The sequence below is a fragment of the Trachypithecus francoisi genome, unplaced genomic scaffold, assembly GCF_009764315.1.
Source record: "Trachypithecus francoisi isolate TF-2019V2 unplaced genomic scaffold, Tfra_2.0 Lachesis_group8, whole genome shotgun sequence".
Taxonomy (NCBI): Eukaryota; Metazoa; Chordata; class Mammalia; order Primates; family Cercopithecidae; genus Trachypithecus; species Trachypithecus francoisi.
The window spans coordinates 19,715,682-19,735,662 of NW_022681473.1; the positions used below are offsets into that span (position 1 = coordinate 19,715,682).

Here is a 19,981-nt window from a genome sequence, read left to right on the forward strand (position 1 = left end):
ATGGTTACAAAAGGGAGAAGGAGGGAGGCCCAGGGGTTGGCCCTGCCCCTGAAAAACACCTGAGTATCCCCCTGCCCTGCCACCCTGCAGTCTAGTTTGGCCCCCACCCATAGAGAAATCACTGTTCCCCAAATCCCTGAGGTGCGTGGGCCCAGCACCCCTGGGGGAAAGTTCCTCTTCCTCTCATGGAACAGCTCTATTCTAGTGGGAAAGAGCCCAGGCCAGGGGACTTGGAGACTGCAGCCCAGCGGCTGTGTGCCAACCCAGCAGCTCCTGACCTCAGCAGTCACTTCATCTCTCTGCAACTCACTTTCTGCAATGATAACAACTGCCCTGTTTACATGTCCAACGGCTTGGCTACCTAACTGGGTTGCTAAGAAGAGTCATAAACAAGATGACAAACATGAAGGCGCTCTGCAACACTGAAGGAGCGGCACCTGCCCAAAGGTACTATGATGCTCTTGGCCCTCTGAGTGCCAGCCTCTCTGAGGCCACGTCTGCATTGCTTGGGGCCATCTTGTGGCCTTGCTGGAACCTGCACCCTTTTTTTTCCATAAATTATTGGGGTACAGGTGATATTTTGTTACATGAGGAAGTTCTTTAGTGGTGACTTGTGAGATTTTGGTGCACCCATCACCCAAGCAGTATACACTGCACCATATGACGCAAAGGCATAAGAATGATACAAAGGACTTTGGGGACTTGGGGGGAAGAGTGGGAAGGAAGCGAGGGATAAAAGACTATTAATATGGAATCTGCACCTTTGAATCACCACAGCGGATGCTGACAGGCTGAAGAAACCGGCAGGACAATGCAGAGCAGGAAAGCTACCTCTGCAACCAGCCCTGCTGTCCCCCTGTCCCCCAAGGCAGGCTTCCAGTTCAGTCACATCGTGCTCCCACCCAGGAGCATCTGACCACACAGGGGCCATTGGACAGACTGCTCCTTGCAGCTGGACACAGGGAGGGGGGCCCAGCGTCTACACATGTGGGTCCTGCTTTCTAGTGACCAAGGGTATGGGCTAATCCCTGTGGCAAGAATAAATAATGTACGGACTGACTCTACTGACAGGCAAGCCCTCCCTGCCTGGATCTGAGGGCTCAACTCAGAACCACCCCCCAGGAAGGTGACGGGGAGGATAGACAGGTTTATCCTACAGTTACTTCATACCTCCCAGGGGTCCTGGGGGCTCACTTGGGCCACCTTGGTAGGAGCCCTGTGTCTCTTTGCAGTGCTTAGTGGGACAGCAGCCATCCTGAGATCCCAGAGACCTGTCTAACATGGCCAGTGTTGGAAGGAGTGAGGCCTGGCGAGGTGATGCTGCTCCCTCCCTCCCAGGTCCCCGTTCTGCAAAGCCCCTGGCCGAGTGCTGCCGCAGCTGGCCACTGCCGGGAAAGGGAAGGCTGTGAGCCTGCCATGGGGTCAAGCAGGCTCTGCCTGATGGCACACTCGGGCTTCCTGTCAGCCCAGGTAACCTTTGGTGGCCTTACTACATTCAGTTTCAGGGAGATGGAGGGGTGAGTGGAGCAGGATGCAGGGAACAGGCTTTACTAGATGCTGACCCCCCATTTATTCTTATCACGGGGTAGAATCCTCTTAAGACTTAGGAAAACGCTGATTCACAGGAAGCCAGCACACCCGGGTTCAAGTCCTGCTTCTGAATTGAGCTTGGGGCCGGCCACCTTGGTTTTTAGAGCTTACTTTCTGCCTTGCAAGGAGGTTGAACTAAATGGTCTCCATGTTCTTTTCCAGTCCTAAACATCTGACTCTGTGAACCACCACCTGTCAGGAGCCCCAGCCAAACAGGAAGCGAGCGGATCCCGATGGCAGGGGGCCCGGGAAGGGGAGGCGCAAGGGAGTCTTTGCGAAGCACCTTCCCACGGGCTGAGCCACAGCCGCTTCCCTGGGGCCTCTGCTGCCTGGCTCCCACCACTCACGAGCCGGTCAGGCAGACGGCCTCTAGTGGGGACTGCAGCTGGCCGGGGACAGGGATGTGCAGAAGTGGAAAGGGGTGCAGCCCCTGCAGAGGCCTTGAGTACTCCCCCTTCTGCTGAGCCCCAACTAGAACTCCAGCCCCAAGGGACACCCGCCTCGGCCGCTGGGGCCCTGGCTTCAAAGTGCATGTGAGACACAGGAAGTAGAGAGGAAAGGCAGGGACAAGTACAGAGAGAGAAGAGGGGTGGGGAGCCAGTAGGGGAGCAGCCAGGAGGATGGAGAGGGAGCTGAGAGGCAGCCGTAGGGCAGGCAGAGAGAGGCAGCACACAGAGAAGGGGGGGCAGGCAGCGTGGCTCAGGCAGGGGAGTAAGGAGAATAATAGAGGAACAAAGCAGTCAGGACCAGACACAGAAAGGAACTGATCTTTCCACGGCCCAGGCCTTCACAGCTTGGCTGCCTAGTCTCCAGCCCCTCCCCCGCGCTGCTACACTTGGGCTTTCCTGGCTTCTCACTGTTCACGGAACGTGCCAAGCGTCTTCCTGATGCGGGGCCTCGTACATGCTGTTCTCTGCCTGTGCGCCTCCCCTCCCCTTCTCCGCGCCCCACGCTGCTGCCTGGCCTGGTTAACTCTTACCCTTCACATCCCAGTCCACTGGATTTCTTCAGGGAGCCTTCCCCAGCCCCCAGTGGCGCCAGTTTTCCCCACTCCTTAACTCTCAGACAGAGCTGCTACGTTACCCGCTGGGTCAAATGCAAAATGAAAACGTGGGGTCCCTGGCTCAAAAACTATGAAGAATGTCCAGATGGCGACAGCAGAGCCTGAAACCCCGTGGCCCCTGAGACTGTTCAGGTTGCATGCTCATGAAGTCAGCCCTGCTCTCAGGACCTCCTGGACTCCTGTGTCCTTCATCCCTTTGTTACCAGTTTACTCGTGCAATTATTTAAGGTTGGTTTATTCCTAGGAGTCCAGGGTCTCCCCAAGAGCAGGGCCTGTGTGGGGTTTACACACAGCTATCTTCCCAGCTCCTAGCATGTCTCTGGCACAGAGATGCTCAGTAAATATTCTAGAATGAATGCACAAAAAGGGATGGAGAGGAGATGAGTGGAGGAAGGAGGGGAGGATGGAAAGAGTGGGCTGGACAGAGAGGGACAGGAGAGAACCAGAAGGAAAGTTGGTGGGAGACTGTGGAGTGTTGGCTGGGGGGCAGGCGGCCGGCTGGGTGGAGGGGGACTGGTGATACTCACAGCTGGTCGAAGGGCTGTCGGTGCCATCCAGTTCCGCCCTGGGGAAGCCGCACCCTGCATGGGCCGTGAGCAGCGCCGACTCGATGGCCCTCTCGTGGGCCGTGAGCACGATGGTAGGGGCCCGGCCCCCAGCCCCAGGGCCCGACAGGGACTGCTGCATGAAGGCCAGCTTGTCCTTGGTCCTCCGTTTCATGTCATCCCATCTGTGCTTAATGTCCTTGACGGAGCGGGGCACCTGGCTGACGGAGGTGATTTTCCGGGCTATGCCTTCCCAAATCTTGTCCCTGTCAGCATGGGACAGCCGCATGGTCTCCCTCCCAAAGAGCACTGCTTCGTGATGAGTCACCTCTGTGACAAGAATGTCCAGCTCCTCCTTGGAGAACTTGGGCTTCCTCTTACGCTCGGCCAGGTGTGCCACATTCCTTGGGTTGAATATCCCACAAAGCATAATTGGGTAAATGACCGTCAACGCAGGTGGTCCTCCTCCTTCCTAATTGCTGGCCCCCAGCTGGGGAGCCAGGAGGCATCTGGGGCAACCTGGCCCCCACCACACCCTCCTCCTACTGAGAGGTCCCTTCCACTACTCCTCGGAGGGGAGGGTGGAAAGAAGAGACGCGTTACATGGGAGGGAGCACTGAACTCAGAGTCGAAGGCCTTGGTTTCAGGGCCTGCTTTAGCTCTTACTAGCTGTGAGAGCTAGGGCAGTTCAAGTTCAACCTTTCACACTATACTCTCCCTGTCCAGAATAATAACCACAACCCTTCAGGGTTATTACTAAGGAGGGAAAAACATCATGATGTAAGGGGCTTAAAATCTCTTAAAGGTAGTAATAAGGGATCTTATTGAAATTAGGATTAGACCATTGTCTCTATAAAACAGTATTACCTACAGCCCTATAGCTGAATGAATGGCTCAGAAGAATACATAACCAGGGATACTATTTACACTGGGCTGCCATGGGATGTAGCAGTGACAATGCCATGATTAAGGTGTGGCCACAGAAAGCTGATTCTGCCCAGTGACTCTCTTCCCCTACCCCTTTCCTATCCCAGTCAGTTCTCCAAGCCCCCACCTTTGCATATGTGCAGGAAAACAGGTTTCCTTCCCATGGGAGTGCTTTCTTCTGCTGTGGCTTTTTGGTAGAATTTGAGAAGCCCACGACTGTCCTGAGGGAGACAAGTTCCACTCTGGTGGACACCAGGGGGACCTGGGATTCCCCCTCAACTGAGCAGCCAGAGGCCCTGGGCAAGGGGCATAGCATGGCCCTTCCATTTCACTTGGCTCCTGCTCTGGCTTTGGAACTTGATTTCTCCACATCGTGGCTCTGTCACCCTTAACTAGTGATCAAAGGTTAAAAAATCCACCCAAGAGAGGACATGAGGGTATGGAGGAAAGCTCAGAGCGCATTCACTCCTTGGTTTCCTTCTGAAACCAAGAGGAGAAGGCCGGCGGCACCAACATCCTTTAGCCCTTACCTTCCTACTCATGCACCCAAAACACCAGGGCCCAGAAGATGGGAAGAAGGCTGGAGGCCTCATTACCCGGTCCAAGATGGTAGCAGGAACATGGGACTAGACCTGGGACTAGAGACTGAGTCTCCTTGGGCCAAGCCATGGGACTCATGTGAACCCAGTCTCCTTCTCCATAAAACTAGGGTGATAATTCTAGTGTCACTGCCCAGGGCTATCAGGAGGACTTAATGGGGGTTTCTCAATCTTGCCACTACTGGCAGTTGAGGCTAGACAATTTTTTGTTGGGGGGAAGGAGTGTCCTGTGTAATACAGGATTTTATCAACATCTTTGGCTTCTACCTGATAGCATCCAACCACCAAACATGTCTCTAGGCCTTGCCAAATGCCCCTGGGGCACAAAATAGTGCCTGGTTGAGAACCACCACAGACAGATCACCTAGCATAGGGCTTCATAAAGATAAGCTCAACACGACAGTACCCATTCCCCTCCTCCCCCACCATTAATTTTGTTAAGAAACTAACTGATTCCATTCAATCATCCCCAAGTAGTGCCATGACAGTGCAAGGGAGAGCATCTGCAAATCAGAAAGAGCTACACCACGGAAGCTGGACATGAAGAGGATTCCCAGGATTAGCAGCTTTCCCCTCCAACACCAACAGGAGGGGTGTCTCCATGGCAACGAACTGCATCCCCAACCCCAACCTGCTCTTTGAGCCGTCATAAGATGAGAGCCCACCAGCTGTGACTACCCAGATGCCCTCTTGAATCAGTACAGGCTGGGAGCAGAACAAGCCAGATACCATGCTAGCAAGTGGCAGTAGCAGAAATCCCCAAACCCCTGCTCACCAGTGCCCATCCAGGCCCAGGAAGCCGCACTTCACCTGGTCCCTTGTGCACAAGCAGGAAGAACACTGACCTAGGATTACAGAGCAAGGAGTTCAAATCCTGATTCTGCTACCCTGACTGTATGCTCTTGAGCAAGACCTTGCCCTGCCCTCAGTTTGACCACTGTGGCACGAAGATCTGTACAGAGCAGTGGTTCTCAATGCTAGCAGCACTTCAGAATCACTAGCTTTTAAAATACCAAGGCCCAGGGCCCATCCCCAGGCCCATTAAGTCACAATCTGTGGGGTGCCAGAGGATAGCTAAGTTAGTTCAGATGATAACTCCCCTTCTTTGGGGTTTTGGGAAGGCCTTGTCCCCAAGGGGAAGGATCAGAGATGGGTGAAAGAGTGGAACAGATTCAGTTCTATGCGCAAATCTCCTGGTGCCTTAAAAGTAACAGCACAGAAAGCCGGATTCCCAAGTGGACACATGCATGCTATCCTCTGCTTGCCTGGAGCCAGGCTGCAGCCACAGGGAAGGCAGCACAGTGGCACAGGCCGGGGTTCCAAACTGTGCAGCCGCCCGACAGCCTGACTAGACACCACACCTCAGTGTCCCCAGACACAATTCTGGCTCCTTTGAAGGCCCATGTCAACGAACCCCGCCTCTTTCACCTGGGCCCCTGCAGCACATTTGTGCCTCGGTGCAACAACTCCACTGGAAAGTCATCTCTGTGGTGGGAGGTGTGAGCCTGGGAAGGGCCAGCGGGGGTGGGGCATGGGGTGTGGTGGGGCAGGACTGGGTGATCCACCCCAGTTCAGAGTCTGACTTGAACTAGGTGCTCAGTACACAGGTGATGAACTGTAAGTGCTCAGCTGACCTGGACCCTGTGGCAGTGAGAAGAGAAGGCAGTCGCGGATGTCAAGCCACCTCCCTGGGGCCACTTTCAGGGCAGTGTCTGATCAGTGCAAGGAGGTTGGGGGCAGTGGGTGCTATTTTCCACACCGCAAGGCAGGAGGCCTGCTCATCTCTGGAGCCTCTGTTCTGTACCCACCAAATGGCAATGAGAATACCTGCCCCAACCCATAAGAGGGCGAATGCTAAAGTACTCTGGGAGGTGTGAACTGCTGCTCAGCCGCTCAGGGCGCTCTGATAGGAGTACAGGTGGGCAGTGGAGCCACTAGGAAGGGCACAGGAGCCCTCATCACACATTTCTCGCCTCAAACCTGTTTCTCCTCATTTGCTCAGAAAGTCTCTGAGTTTAAGACAGCACACTCCTTCTTAGGAAGTTGCCCTCTCTCCAAGCACAATCCCACCACCAGCCTCAAGGCCCCACGGGTCACAGAACTGTGCACGTGCCAGCAGAAGGCCCCAGGTCCATGGTGTGGCTGTACTCCTGACTCCACACATCTGAGGCTTCCTTCCCCTCCCACCCAGATCCAAATCCCCAGTCAGTGCTCCTAGGTCCCAGAGAGAAGCCACCAAGCAGGCAACAAGGCAGGTCAGTTCTCCCACCCCTGTCCACAAACCCCACCAGCCAGAGCCCCTTGCACACGGCACAGACCATCAGCATCACACTGGGCCTGTGGTTCTAGGCTCAGTTCAGTCATCCCTGGGTGACCCTGGGCCAGTCTCCTGCCTCCTCTGGCTGGCATTTAAGGAATCTTCTGGTGCAAACTTCTGTCACAAACACAGAAACAGCGTAAAGCTGACGCTTCAAAGTACTCAAACTTAGGCAGCAACACTGCCAAAAACTGAGCTGAAGACTTTGTCAGAGCCCTTTCTTCCATGGAGGCTGTCTAAACAACTGCTGGGACTGCACTGGGATGATTTCTCACACCACCACTGCAGGAGCCTGCTCTGAGAAGGTGTCACAGTCCTAGGTGGGGGACATTCTCCTCCTCCTCCCTAGGAACGCTGCCAGAAGCCTGGGGCCCAGATCCTCCAGACACACTGGCTAGTGATCACCCCAAGGGGTCCCTGCATCCCAACGGCCTGGCCACACGCCATCCTCTAGAGCCCCCTGATGGAGGCCTAGGGGAAAAGGTGAGTCCTTCAGAGCTAGATGCATCCCAAACCCTGCAAACAGCAGCCTCCAGAAGTCTCCACCACTGGAGTTCCCATAGGCCCAACACACTCCCTTGTCCCCTTTCCAGAGGCCAGGCAAGACCCCCGGGACATCAGCAGAGCAGGGCTCACCTCATCCAGTTGGCTTTGGTCTCGTCTGAGCCATCTATGGACTTATAGCGGTTGTTCTTGTCCACAATCTGGAAGAAAGAGAAAGAGTCTAGGATGGGCCATTCTAGAGGGGTTCTCATGTCCCTGGGCTCCTTCCCAACCAGGGCCCAGGGCCTGGCCCCACCTGCTCCCTCCCCCTCCCCCTGAAATGTCACCACTGCTACAGAACTGAAATGCAGGCTGGCTTCAGAATCCCTGCTACCTTCTCTCCACCCATTCCCATTCTTCTAGGGACACTGGGGATCCTATTCTCCTAGACCCACAAAGCCCTTCACAGGTGTTTTGAATTCCTGGGAGATGGGAAGCAGATGGAACCATCGCTCTCCTCTGTCTTGATGGAATACACAGCAACATGGCTGACAAGGGGCCTTTCCACTGGCATTGCTTTGCAACCACAAAGCTAAACCAATCCTTCTCTCCTTACAGTTTCTTTTTTTTTTTTTTTTTTTTTTTTTTTTTTTTTTTTTTTGAGACGGAGTCTTGCTCTGCCGCCCGGGCTGGAGTGCAGTGGCCGGCTCTCAGCTCACTGCAAGCTCCGCCTCCCGGGTTCACGCCATTCTCCTGCCTCAGCCTCCCGAGTAGCTGGGACTACAGGCGCCCGCCTCGTCGCCCGGCTAGTTTTTTGTATTTTTTAGTAGAGACGGGGTTTCACCGTATTAGCCAGGATGGTCTCGATCTCCTGACCTCGTGATCCGCCCGTCTCGGCCTCCCAAAGTGCTGGGATTACAGGCTTGAGCCACCGCGCCCGGCCCTTACAGTTTCTATGGGAGACAGAGGCCACTGCTAGATGACTGAACATATGTGATTTGAGAGGGTTCCTCCTCTCCCTAACCTCTAAATGTTCAAAAGCCTCAGGGTTTGAAGCTGGGCTGGTTTCTCTTTTATTTCATCATCACTCTTTAATCAGAGTTCAGCTGGGTATGAAATTCTAGGCTAAGTTTTATTTTCTTTCAGCACTCTGAAGATTGCTAAAAAGACTGCCATTGGCACAAAAGCAACAGCTGTCAGTCTAATGTTGTTCTTTTGTGGATAATCTGTCTGTGGTAAATTTTAAGACTTTCCTTTTACTCTTGATTTTCTGCAGTTTTGCTATATGGTTTTGAAGTGAAGATTTACTTTCCTGAAATTCTTCTTATTACTTGATGAACACCTTCCAACTTCAAGACTCATATCTTTTTCAATTCTGGAAAATTCTCAGTCATTAGGCTTTTGAGTACAGCTTCTCAGTCATTTTATCCATTCTCTTTCAGTAAAACTTCTGTTAAACATGTATGGCAAAAAAAATTAGCCAGGTGTGGTGGCTGGTGCCTGTAGTCCCAGCTACTTGGGAGGCTGAGGCAGGAGAATGACGTGACCCCCGGAGGCGGAGCTTGCAGTGAGCCAAGATCGTGCCACTGCACTCCAGCCTGGGCGACAGAGCAAGACTCCGTCTCAAAACAAAACAAAACAAAAACAAAAACAAACAAACAAAAAAAATGTATGGGAGTAGCTCAATATATCCTCCATGTCTTTTAACTACTCTTCCATATTTTTCTCTTTATTATTCTGGGCACTCTCTGGAAAAATTTCTCAGAACTCTCTTCCAGTCCACTAATTATCTCTTCGACTATGTCTAATCCAGGGGTTCTCTCATCTACTGAGGTTTTTCCAGCTTTCTTTGTTTTCTTTTTTAATGAGTACCTTTATTTTGATGAATATTTTTCATTCCCATAATTTTGAATTAATTTTTTTCAGGTCCACACTTTTATACATCCTGCCTCTTTCTCTTTCATAATGACATGTTCCTTCTTTTTCCTTTCTAACAGCTTTATTGAGGCATCATTGACATATAATGTACAACTTGATAAGTTTTGACACATGAGCTAGATCAGGGTTGGTTCCCTGAAGACTTGGTGAAGCAGAGCCTGGGGGAACTCCTGGGAGATGGGAAACAGATGGATGGTCACCATGCCTAGACTCCTACCTAACCTGGTGCCATTCATAAGCCTCCATTGTTCTCTTCAAAGCAACAGAGAAGCCCTTTATCAATGTGAATCAGATCATGTCCCACACCAGCTCAAAATGGCATCCACTGCACTTACAATAAAACTCATATTTATAGTCACAGCCTTCATATCTTACAGGCCTGCCCCCCAACTTACCCTGGGCCTCTCACTCCCTTTTCACTTTTCTGCAGCCTTAATGCCCTGAGGGTGAGCCTTAACACTGGTCGGTTCTACCGCCTAGAGCCTCTTTTGTCTACCCTTAAAAATGACAATAATCATGAAATATTTCAAGCATTCAGAAATTATAAAGAATGCAGCTGACAACCCTGTGCCCATCAGCTAAAGCCAACAAAAATTAACAAGAGTTATATTTGTCTCAGGCCTCTCTCTCCTTTTGCTTCAAGAAAATGCTAAGATGCAGTGGAAGACCCTCTCTGCCTCCAACTTCTTCTCTTTCCCTTCCTCCCTGCAAGAGTAACCACAATCCTGGAGATGGTGGGAAGCCTTCCCATTTTTATGACACAAGGACTTTTCAAAGAGCAACATACAGGACTGTTTGCATGTGTGTAAAGTTTACAGAAATGGCACCCAAGTGAACATATTGTTTTTCAATTTTTTCCCACTAAGCTTTGAATATGTGGTCCCTTCTTAGCTTTTGGGTCTCAGATTATGTGAGCTCCACAGAAGAAGCCTTCCCTAGCCTTGACCCTAAAGGAAGTTCTTCCTGACCTCACCTCAACCTCCATATCCCTGGCCTATCATGGCATTATCTCTGCTACATCATCCTGTAACTTCCCTTAAGAGCCCTAATTGCAGTGAGCATTTTGTTGATATCTACTTGTTGATTTGGTAACTGACTGCTTCTCTGGCTAGACTGTAAACCAATGAGTGCAAAGCACGTGGCTGCCCTGATCACAATGGTGGTCCTGGTTCCTAACACAGGGAGGGCATGGCACATGGTGGAATACCGATTGAATGAAAGAATGATTGGATGAAGAGCCTTTTAAGTAAAAGGCAAGTAAAGGGGGAAAAATTGGCTAAGTGTGATGCTCATACATGTATTCCCATCACTTTGGGAGGCTGAGATCAGAGAACTGCTTGAGGCCAGGAGTTTGAGGCCAGCCTGGGCAACATAGCAAGACCCTGTCTCTACAAAGAATTTTTAAAAAAATTAGCCAGGTGTGGTAGTGCACACCTGTGGTCCCAGATACTCAGAAGGCTGAGGCAGGAGGATTGCTTAAGCCCAACAGTTTGAGGCTGCAGTAACCCATGACTGTGCCACTGTACACAAGCCTGGTTGACAAGGCAAGATCCTGTTTCTAAAAGAAAAGAAAAGGAGAAAGAAAGAAGGAAAGAAGGAGGGAAGGAAATAAGAAAGGAAGGAAGACAGGCAGGAATAAAGAAGAAAAAATTTAAAAATGTTAAGATTTTAGTAAAAATGAAATGAGTTCTATGCCGGAGCCAGCTTATACTCACTGGGAGCCAACTGTTAAATTTTCAGGAATTTTGTGAACCAGCTGTTAAACACAGTCATTACTGAAAAACTAAATGATATAAACTTACAATTCAATAAATGATATATTTTTAAAAGGCAATAAATACTCAAAACTTAACCACTTCCCGATTATTTTACTACATTTGACTGATGATTTTATATGCTCTTGAGGGTACTGGCCTCTACTATAGCTGCAGAGTAGAAATATCATACAATAGTTGCAATTGCATATTTCTTCCCAATTGCACATTCACTGATTTCATGCTAGAAGTTTGAAATCAGCCATGCGGGGAGCATTTACACCATGGAAATTGGCACATAGCCTCACCATCACCATCACCATCACCATCACCATCACCATCAGTTGTAAACATCTACCAGCACACCACTATGCATGTTTACATGAGCATACAAAGTCTAGGAGATACATATCAAAATCTCAACTCTTGTTACGCTAGAGGGGAGGAGAGAGGGAAGCAGGGATGCTTTTGCTTAATTTGTCTATGAGACTATACTGCCTTTGTGTTTTAAAAATCTCAGAAAACTAAAAAGAGAAGACATGCAACTCAGGCTTCCCCTTCCATGGCAGTCTCCCCAAGTGATGCTCAGTCTGCAGGGACCCTCCCCTGGAGTCTCAGAGAACCCTGGATTTTATCATAACACTACTCCCTCTTCATTATCATTTCTGATTGCTCCCCTGTCTCCTGGGGGAAAAGAGAAGCATCTCTAGTTCCTACAGCCAGTAGTAGGAGCACATGGAGGGTAGTAAGAGCCATGGAGCCAGAGGAATTGGCTAGAATTTCAGCTTCATCGCACACAAGCTGAATGGCCTTGGACAGATATTTGCTGACCATGCCTCAGTTTCCTCATCTACAAAATTGGATAAAAACCAACCTTGTAGCACTGCTGTCATAAGTGTAAGACACTCAGTGAATGGTCACTGTTAGCGTTGTGATCATAATTGAGATTATTAAGAGTTCAAATATTAGTTATTACTAATTTGGGGTGGTGGGAGGCCTGTGCGTCAACACCGAGTTGTAATCAGTCTTGGCAGTTTCATCTGGACAGAGAGGCCTGGGTGAGGGTTGTGAAGGACATAGGAACTGCCTGAGACCTCTGTCTGCTGGATTCAGGTCTAGAGCTTTTCTGAGTTTTGGCTTATCTTTCCCACCAATCAGGATTTTCTCAAATCAAGCATTTATTCACTCATTCATTCATTCATTCAACCAACAAACATCACGGAGGGAGTGGGCACAGTGACAGGCTCTGGGGATAAAATGTTGACCCAGGCAGAGAGTGTCTTTGTTCTTAGAAAGCTCACAGCCTAGCGGGACACAGAAGAGAGGTCACTGTGATATGGCATGGCCAGTACCATGGTGGGGAATTATGTGGGATTATGGGATCTCTGAGCTAGAGCTCTGGACCTGGGAAACTATTGAGGACCTTTTCTGGGGACGTGGAATCTAAGCTGAGATCTTAGAGAAGAGAGAGATGGTGCCCTAGGCAGAGGGTGCAGGGCAGGCAGGATCTCGCAGGGCCTGTGGACCACCTTATATGCCACTGATGAGCCCAGGCCACCCTGAGTAGAGATCAGGCTGTGGGCTTCCAGTTCTGGGACTGACATGGGTCCAGGAGTGACAGCAGGGCCAGATGTTCAGGACCAGCCCCCAGAATACTGGTCTTCTAGTGTCTTCCCTTGCCTTTTCCCTCAAGGTCAACTCCTTGGTCCCTCTGAACTCAGTACTTTGGACCAGCCCAGAAACTCTGAGCATTGTGATATAAGGCCTTTGATAACCTGGCACCAGGCTGATAACCTGGGGAACCTGCACGGTGAGAGGCTCCCTTAGTCTGGAGAAGAAGAGTCCTGAGAAAGCAGAGCCATCATCATCAGATGTGGGAAGGACAACCATGTCGTGGGGACAGGATGGTTAGAACCTGCATGTATCTAGAGGGACGTAGGCCTGAACTCAGCACAAAAAGTGATGGTCTAACACGCAGAAGAGTCCTAAGATAGGACAAGCACCCTGTGAGGTGGTGAGCTTCTTGTTACTGTGAGTGTCCAACCAGGGGATGATTTGCTAGTAGGGAGGCTGAAAAAAGGACTTCCTCACTCAGTGGAAATCTGACCTAAATGACCTCAAAGTTCTGTCTAAAATGAAGATTGAGGGATGCTCAGAAAAGTAACATAAAAGCATGGAGTTTGACTCCCTGGGCCAAGCATGGTCCAGGTGGATCCACATGCTATTTCAGACCATGGTAATAATTAATAAAGAAAAATAAAAACAAAACCTCATTAACAGCTACCCTCATGGAGTACCTTCACTATGTCAAGTATTGATAAACTATTAATTTTCACAGCTACTATGATTATCCTCCTTTTACAGATTGGAAAACTGAGGCTGAGGGCTGTTGGTAACTTGCCTGAGGCCACAAAGGAATTTTCCACGAGAAGCTGGAGTTTAAACTTGGGTTTCTGACAGTACAGTCCATGCTCTAACCACTTTGTAGAGCAATGGATGTTAGCCCCAAGATTTTCCTAATGACTCCATTAACCACCCTCAACCATTCCTGAAACCCAGAATCAACCAGGACTCTTCTGGGCCCCTCTTTGAGCTTCCAGTTTTGCCTCTGAGCAACTCTGCTATCTGCAGGTTGGCCTTTTAATAGGGAAGAATGCTCTGCTTTGCAACAGAACGTCTGCCTGCCCCAATTGAAGATTCACTGTTGGGTGCCTCTAAATGGTGTCATGACCAGATGCTGCAGAGATGGATTTTCAAAAACCTGATTTGTTTTCAACTTTCCAGGAATTAACTGAATCCATAAAGCATTCTTAATTCTCAATCCTGCATTTCTTCATAGAGCAAAGTAGTTACAAAAATGACTGGTGAAGCCATTCACAGTTGATGAAGCACTTTGGCATACCTCAAATGCTCCTCCCCCAAGCCCCAGGAAGCAGATGGCATCACCTCTTTTCTCTAGCTACTCCCCAACTGAAGACCTGAGAGATAACCTGAACTTGAACTTGAACTCTGGCCTCTGCTATGGCCACAGACATGGAGTGAAGAATACTCAAGCTAGACGAGGGCATCTGAGATTATCCAGGCACTAGGTTTCTAACCTGGTGTCTGGGGAAGGGGGCATCCCTTAAAATGTGTGCATTTTGTGAACATTGGCACATGAGTATAACTTCCTAGGTGAATCAAGAAAGCTCAATAACCATGATTTAAACCATCTTCCCTAATTTAACTGATAAGGAAATGAGAACTTCCTTTTATTAATCCAAACTTCCTTTTATTAATTTTATACTTTAAGTTCTAGGGTACATATGCACAACATGCAGGTTTGTTACATATGTATACATGTGCCATGATGGTGTGCTGCACCAGTTAACTCATCATTTACATTAGGTATATCCCCTAATGCTATCCCTCCCTCCTCCCCTCACCCCACAACAGGCCTCGGTGTGTGATGTTCCCCACCCTGTGTTCAAGTGTTATAATTGTTCAATTCCCACCTATAAGTAAGAACATGCGGTGTCTGGTTTTCTGTCCTTGCGATAGTTTGCTCAGAATGATGGTTTCCGGTTTCATCCATGTCCCTAAAAAGGACATGAACTCATCCTTTCTTCAAATTTCTTTTCTGTTTAGACCACTTTATTGAGGTATGACTGGCATACAAAAAGCTGTATGTATCTAACATATCTAACTTGATGAGTTTGGAAATAAGTGTACACCTGTCAAACCATCACCACAAACTATGATATAAACATATCCATTACCTCCAAAAGATTCCTCTGCTCTTATTATGATGATGATGATGATAATATTTAACATAAGATCTACCCTTTTAGCAAATTTTGAAGTATGCAATACAGTAAACTATAGGCTCTATGCTGTACGGTAGATCTCTGGGACTTACTCATCTTGCATAACTGAAACTTTATACCCTTGGACCAACACCTCCCTATTTCCTCTTTCCCAGCCGCTAGAAACCACCATTCTGCTATCTCTATGAATTTGACTATTTCAGATTCCTCCTATAAGTGGTATCAGGTAGCATTTGTCCTGTGTCTGGCTTATTTCACTTAACATAACATCCTCCAGGTTTACCCATGTTGTTGCAAATGGCAGAATTTCCTTCTTTTTAATGCTTAAAATGACTCTGGAGACCTGGTTAATGAGGCATGTTGACAAACAATCCTAAATTCCACATCCAGGTTTTATATACTTTGATTTCACCTCCCACCCTCAACCATTCCTGAAACCCACCTGACGATAACTGTAGATACTAAAGCTGGCTGTGATCTGTTCATCACATGCTAAGTACCAGGCATGCAACAAGCATTAGTATTTACAACAACTCATAGGGGTGTGTTCCATTAGACTGTGCATCCCCATTTTATGGATAAAACCACTTGAGCTGCGAGAGAACAGGTGAGCAGCCCAAAGACACATTTCTCGCAAGTTGTAGAGCCAGGATTGGAATCCAGGAACAGAGCCTATAACCAACTCAGATAGCTCTTCCCTTCACAAGTCCCTCTTTTCTGCCTGTAAAAGGTGCCAGGACTATGGACTAGTCTCAGGACCAACCACTGCTACCCTGACCACACACAGCCTCGCTCTCCTTGGTAAGGAGGCAGGCTCCTGGTGAAAGGCAGCAGCATTCTGAGTGGTATCAGGTATCAGTTTGGGCCCTTGAGGAAGAACTAGAGAAGCAGCTGTCAAGCAGACTGGCCTGAATTCCATCTCTTAGTTATGCCTTTTTATGAATGGTCTTGGGCAAGGGTGAGAGAGAGATCTGGGAGTATCTGGATCAGGAGTTTGCTGCCTATCTAGGGGGCAGCAAAAATGTAAACTGGAATGAGCCAGAGAGAAATCAGATAGAAACACACTTTAAGTATCATGCTGCAGATTGGAAGAGTCTTCCAAGTTAACCTGGCAGAAGAAAGTAATTAACAGGGCTGACATGAAAGGCACCCCATGGAGCTGTTGAGTACACATCCTGCACATCTATCACGGGTAGCTCTCCCCAAATAACCACTGAAATGAATAAGAGATAGAAAAAAAGCAGAGCAAAACTCTAATGCTTCACAATAAGGTATCACTTCACATCCACTAGGATGGGCTAGAATAAAAAAGTCAGAGAAAAACAAGGGTTGACAAGAATATGGATAAATCAGAGCCCTCATATACAATTGGTGGGAAAGCAAATTTGATCAGCTGCTTTGGAAAACAGGCTGGCAGGTCTTCAAATGATGAAACCTTGAGTTACTATTCCACTCCCAGGTATTATGCCTGAAAGAAATAAAAACACGTGCCCGCATGGAAACTTGTACACAAATGTTTATAGCAGCATTATTCATAACAGCCAAAAGGCAGAGACTGCCATCAATGGATGAAGAGATCAACAAGATACGGAACATTATTAGGCCATAAAAGGGAATGATATGGCCTGGTGTGGTGTCTCATGCCTGTAACCCCAGCACTTTGGGAGACTGAGGTGGGTGGATCACTTGAGGCTAGGAGTTCAAGACCAGGCTGGCCAACATGCAAAACCTTGTCTCTACTAAAATAAAAAAAATTAAAATAATAATAATAATAATAATAAGCTGGGCATAGTGGTGCACACCTGTAATCTCAGCTACTTGGGAGGCTGAGGCAGGAGTATCACTTGAACCTGGGAGGCAGAGGCTGTAGTGAGCCAAGATCAAGCTACTGCATTCTAGACTGGGTGACACGGAGAGAGGCTGTCTCAGAAAAAAAATGGTGGGGCGGGGGTGGGGGGGAATGATACATGCTGCCACACAGATGAACCTTGAAAACATGAAGCGAAGTGAAAGAATCTTGTCACAAAGACCACATACGATATAATCTCATTTATGTGAAAGGCCAGAATAGAAAAATCTATAGGGTCAGAAAGTAGATTAGTGGTTACCGAGGGATGGGTAGGGGTGAGGGGTTGAAGATGTGGGTTAGGGGGATTGGAAGAGGAGAATGACAGCCAGAGGATACAGGATTTGATGAAACTGACTGTGATGATAGTTGCACACATCTGTGAATATAGTCAAAATCATTGAATCATACATTTTAAATGGGTGAATTATGTAGTATGTGAATTATATCTCAATAAAGCTGTTAAAAAATAAAATCTGACAAAGGTTCATTGTTATCAATCAAACAAGGAGAAGGGAACGATCTTATGTCCTACATATCCTATGCTTGAACACTGATCCCTAAAGAAACAGGTTTCCATGTGAGTGGGAAGACCAGCAATGGGATGCCAGGAAGGCATTCTAGATATTAACATCTGAGGCCTGGATATGATAAATTGGAGATCTAGTTAAAAGTCCTGACTCCATAAATGACCTGTATAACCTTAGATAAGCAACATGGCCTTTTAAGGTCCAGTTTCCCAATCTTTAAAAAAAAGATAATAACTATCCCACAGTACTGTTATGAGATATACAAGTCATTTAGTACTCAGTGAGCAGCAGCTATCATTGCTGCTACTATTATTGTTGTTATTGTTGCTCATCAACCCTAACTAGCATCTTCTGAGGACCCACTGGGGTTTGGAGTGCTGAATTAGGTTCAGAGAGCATAGTTCAACAAGACCTCTCCTTGGGGAATTTTCAAACACCAAGAAACCCCAAATCCTCTGTGGCAAAGCCAGGAAGTTTACTAAACATTAGTGTCTCTCAAACTAGGGTCTTTGGATATATTCTCAGGATCTGAATGTTCTCTCTAAGAATTTTTAATTCCATGTTTTCATTTTTAAAAAATCAATATGCGGGAATCCTCATGAGATTTCTGCACCCACAAGAGGACTGAATTTATGGCTGAGGTGGCATCCGTGTCAGATTGAATCCCTGGCCCCAGCTCTTCAGCCATCCCTATCACCTTTTGCCACATGATTCTGAACTAGACTGTTTAACAGGCATCCTGCATTTCTTTGCTCCTTCACCTTATGTGCAACCATGAAATTGATGTGGCCAATGAGATATTAGCAAACATGATATAAGCAAAGTCTCGAAATGTAGAAAAGCTTCCCCAGGGAGCCCCTGCTCCTTCAGCTGGGGCCCAGAGCAGACATGACCCCAGTGTCTGGAGCAGACCTGGCTCCAGAAAGAGGAGCCAAGCTCCCCCAGCAACTGGAGGCTGGGCAGCCCAGCAAGCCCAGCTACATCAGCCAAACTGCAGCCAATCAGCAGATACACAAGTAGAAATGAGGAACTGCAGGTGACCAGCCCATACATGAGCTAGAGTAAATGATTGTTGTTCTATGTCAGGGCTCAGCAAACTATGGCCTGCAGGCTAATTCCAGCCCACCACCTGTTTCTGCATGGCCCACCAGGCTAAGAATGATTTTCAAATGGTTGAAAATAAATCAAGAGAAAAACAATATTTCATGATGTGAAAATTATATGGAACTCACACTTCAGTATATATAAATAAACTTTTATTGGAACATGGCACACCTATGGCTGCCTTTGCACTATGATGGCAGAATTGAGTCAATGAGACAGACACTGTATAGCCTGCAAAACCTAAAATATTCACTACCTAGCCCTTTACTGAAAACGCTTGCTGACCCTTGTTCTATGCCCACTGGATTTTGAGGTAGCTTGTTTTAACCCAACAGTTGACCATACAACCCCAATTATGACTACTTGCTATGAGCCAACAAAAAAAGAACAGATATAAACTTAACATGTAAATGTTGCACTCTGGCAAAGAAAAGGCCAAGACACATCATAGCAGCTGCAATAACAAAAGATAGATGGGTATGATGGCACACTCCTGTGATCCCAGCTACTCTGGAGGCTGAGGCAGGAGGATGGCTTGAGCCCAGGAGTTTGAGGTTATAGTAAGCTATGATCTTGCCATTGCACTCAGCCTGGGCAATAGAGTAAGTTCCCACTTCTAAATACATACATACGTATATACATACATACATACAAGATTTCCCAGTGTTTCAAATAGAGACAAACAGTAGGAAAGTAAAGATACCACACTGCACATAAAAGTACAGGCATTCCAAACTCCAAAGACTCTTGCTGTGTCTCAGTAATCACTACGATATTCGCCTTACAAATAGCAATTTTGTTTCAGTGACACGTCATCAACTATCCCATTAGAATGATTTTGTTAATGTGTATTATGTTGACGTTTTTGTAGTTCATTCTATATGTGTAAACTTGTTTTGGCTTTACAGTTGTTTAAACGTTATAAGTACAAGATACTTTGTGTTTACCAAGTTGTATGTTTATACCTTTTTAAGTACATTAAAATGAAATTAATGTAACATTAAGACCCCAGGAACATTAAAAATCACCTGAACTTAACACTGTTCAGGTGTGAGAAACACAGCTACAGTAGAATGGACTGGAGAGCCAAGAAATAGAGGAGGTCAGGTTAGGAGCTGGTCTGTATTGGAAATATTATACAGGTTCAGAATAATTTTTCATGTTCTACTTTTGCTCTGATACAATAGATTTACAGACTTGGCTACAGCCAGAACTGGTTCATGAGCATATTACATTTTCCTGGGGAAATCTTTGGTTCGGTTTGTGATTCAATAACTAAACTACCAGCATTTATAAAACAGCTACATAAGCTGAGCCCATTTAATGCTTCTGATATTCAGAATCTTCGGACTGAGGTATTCATTTTTACTCCTGGAAAAGCTGATATTGAATCAATCGTGTTTTATGATCCATTGCATCTGAGAACACAAGAAAAGTGACTTTTACTTTAGTCTCATCTTCCACTTTTCCTTCTAAGCA

The 19,981-nt window shown here is 47.6% G+C and overlaps 1 protein-coding gene across 4 annotated transcripts in view; it reads right to left on the minus strand.

Moving 5' to 3' along the window:
- Positions 1-19,981, minus strand: part of PRDM11 (PR/SET domain 11) — an 88,656-nt gene that overhangs the window by 22,769 nt on the left and 45,906 nt on the right. For all 4 annotated transcript variants that reach the window (XM_033204584.1, XM_033204585.1, XM_033204586.1 and 1 more), the window contains exon 5: positions 7,678-7,745. In XM_033204584.1, the coding sequence (XP_033060475.1) occupies positions 7,678-7,745 (68 nt within the window). The remainder of the gene's footprint in view (positions 1-7,677; positions 7,746-19,981) is intronic.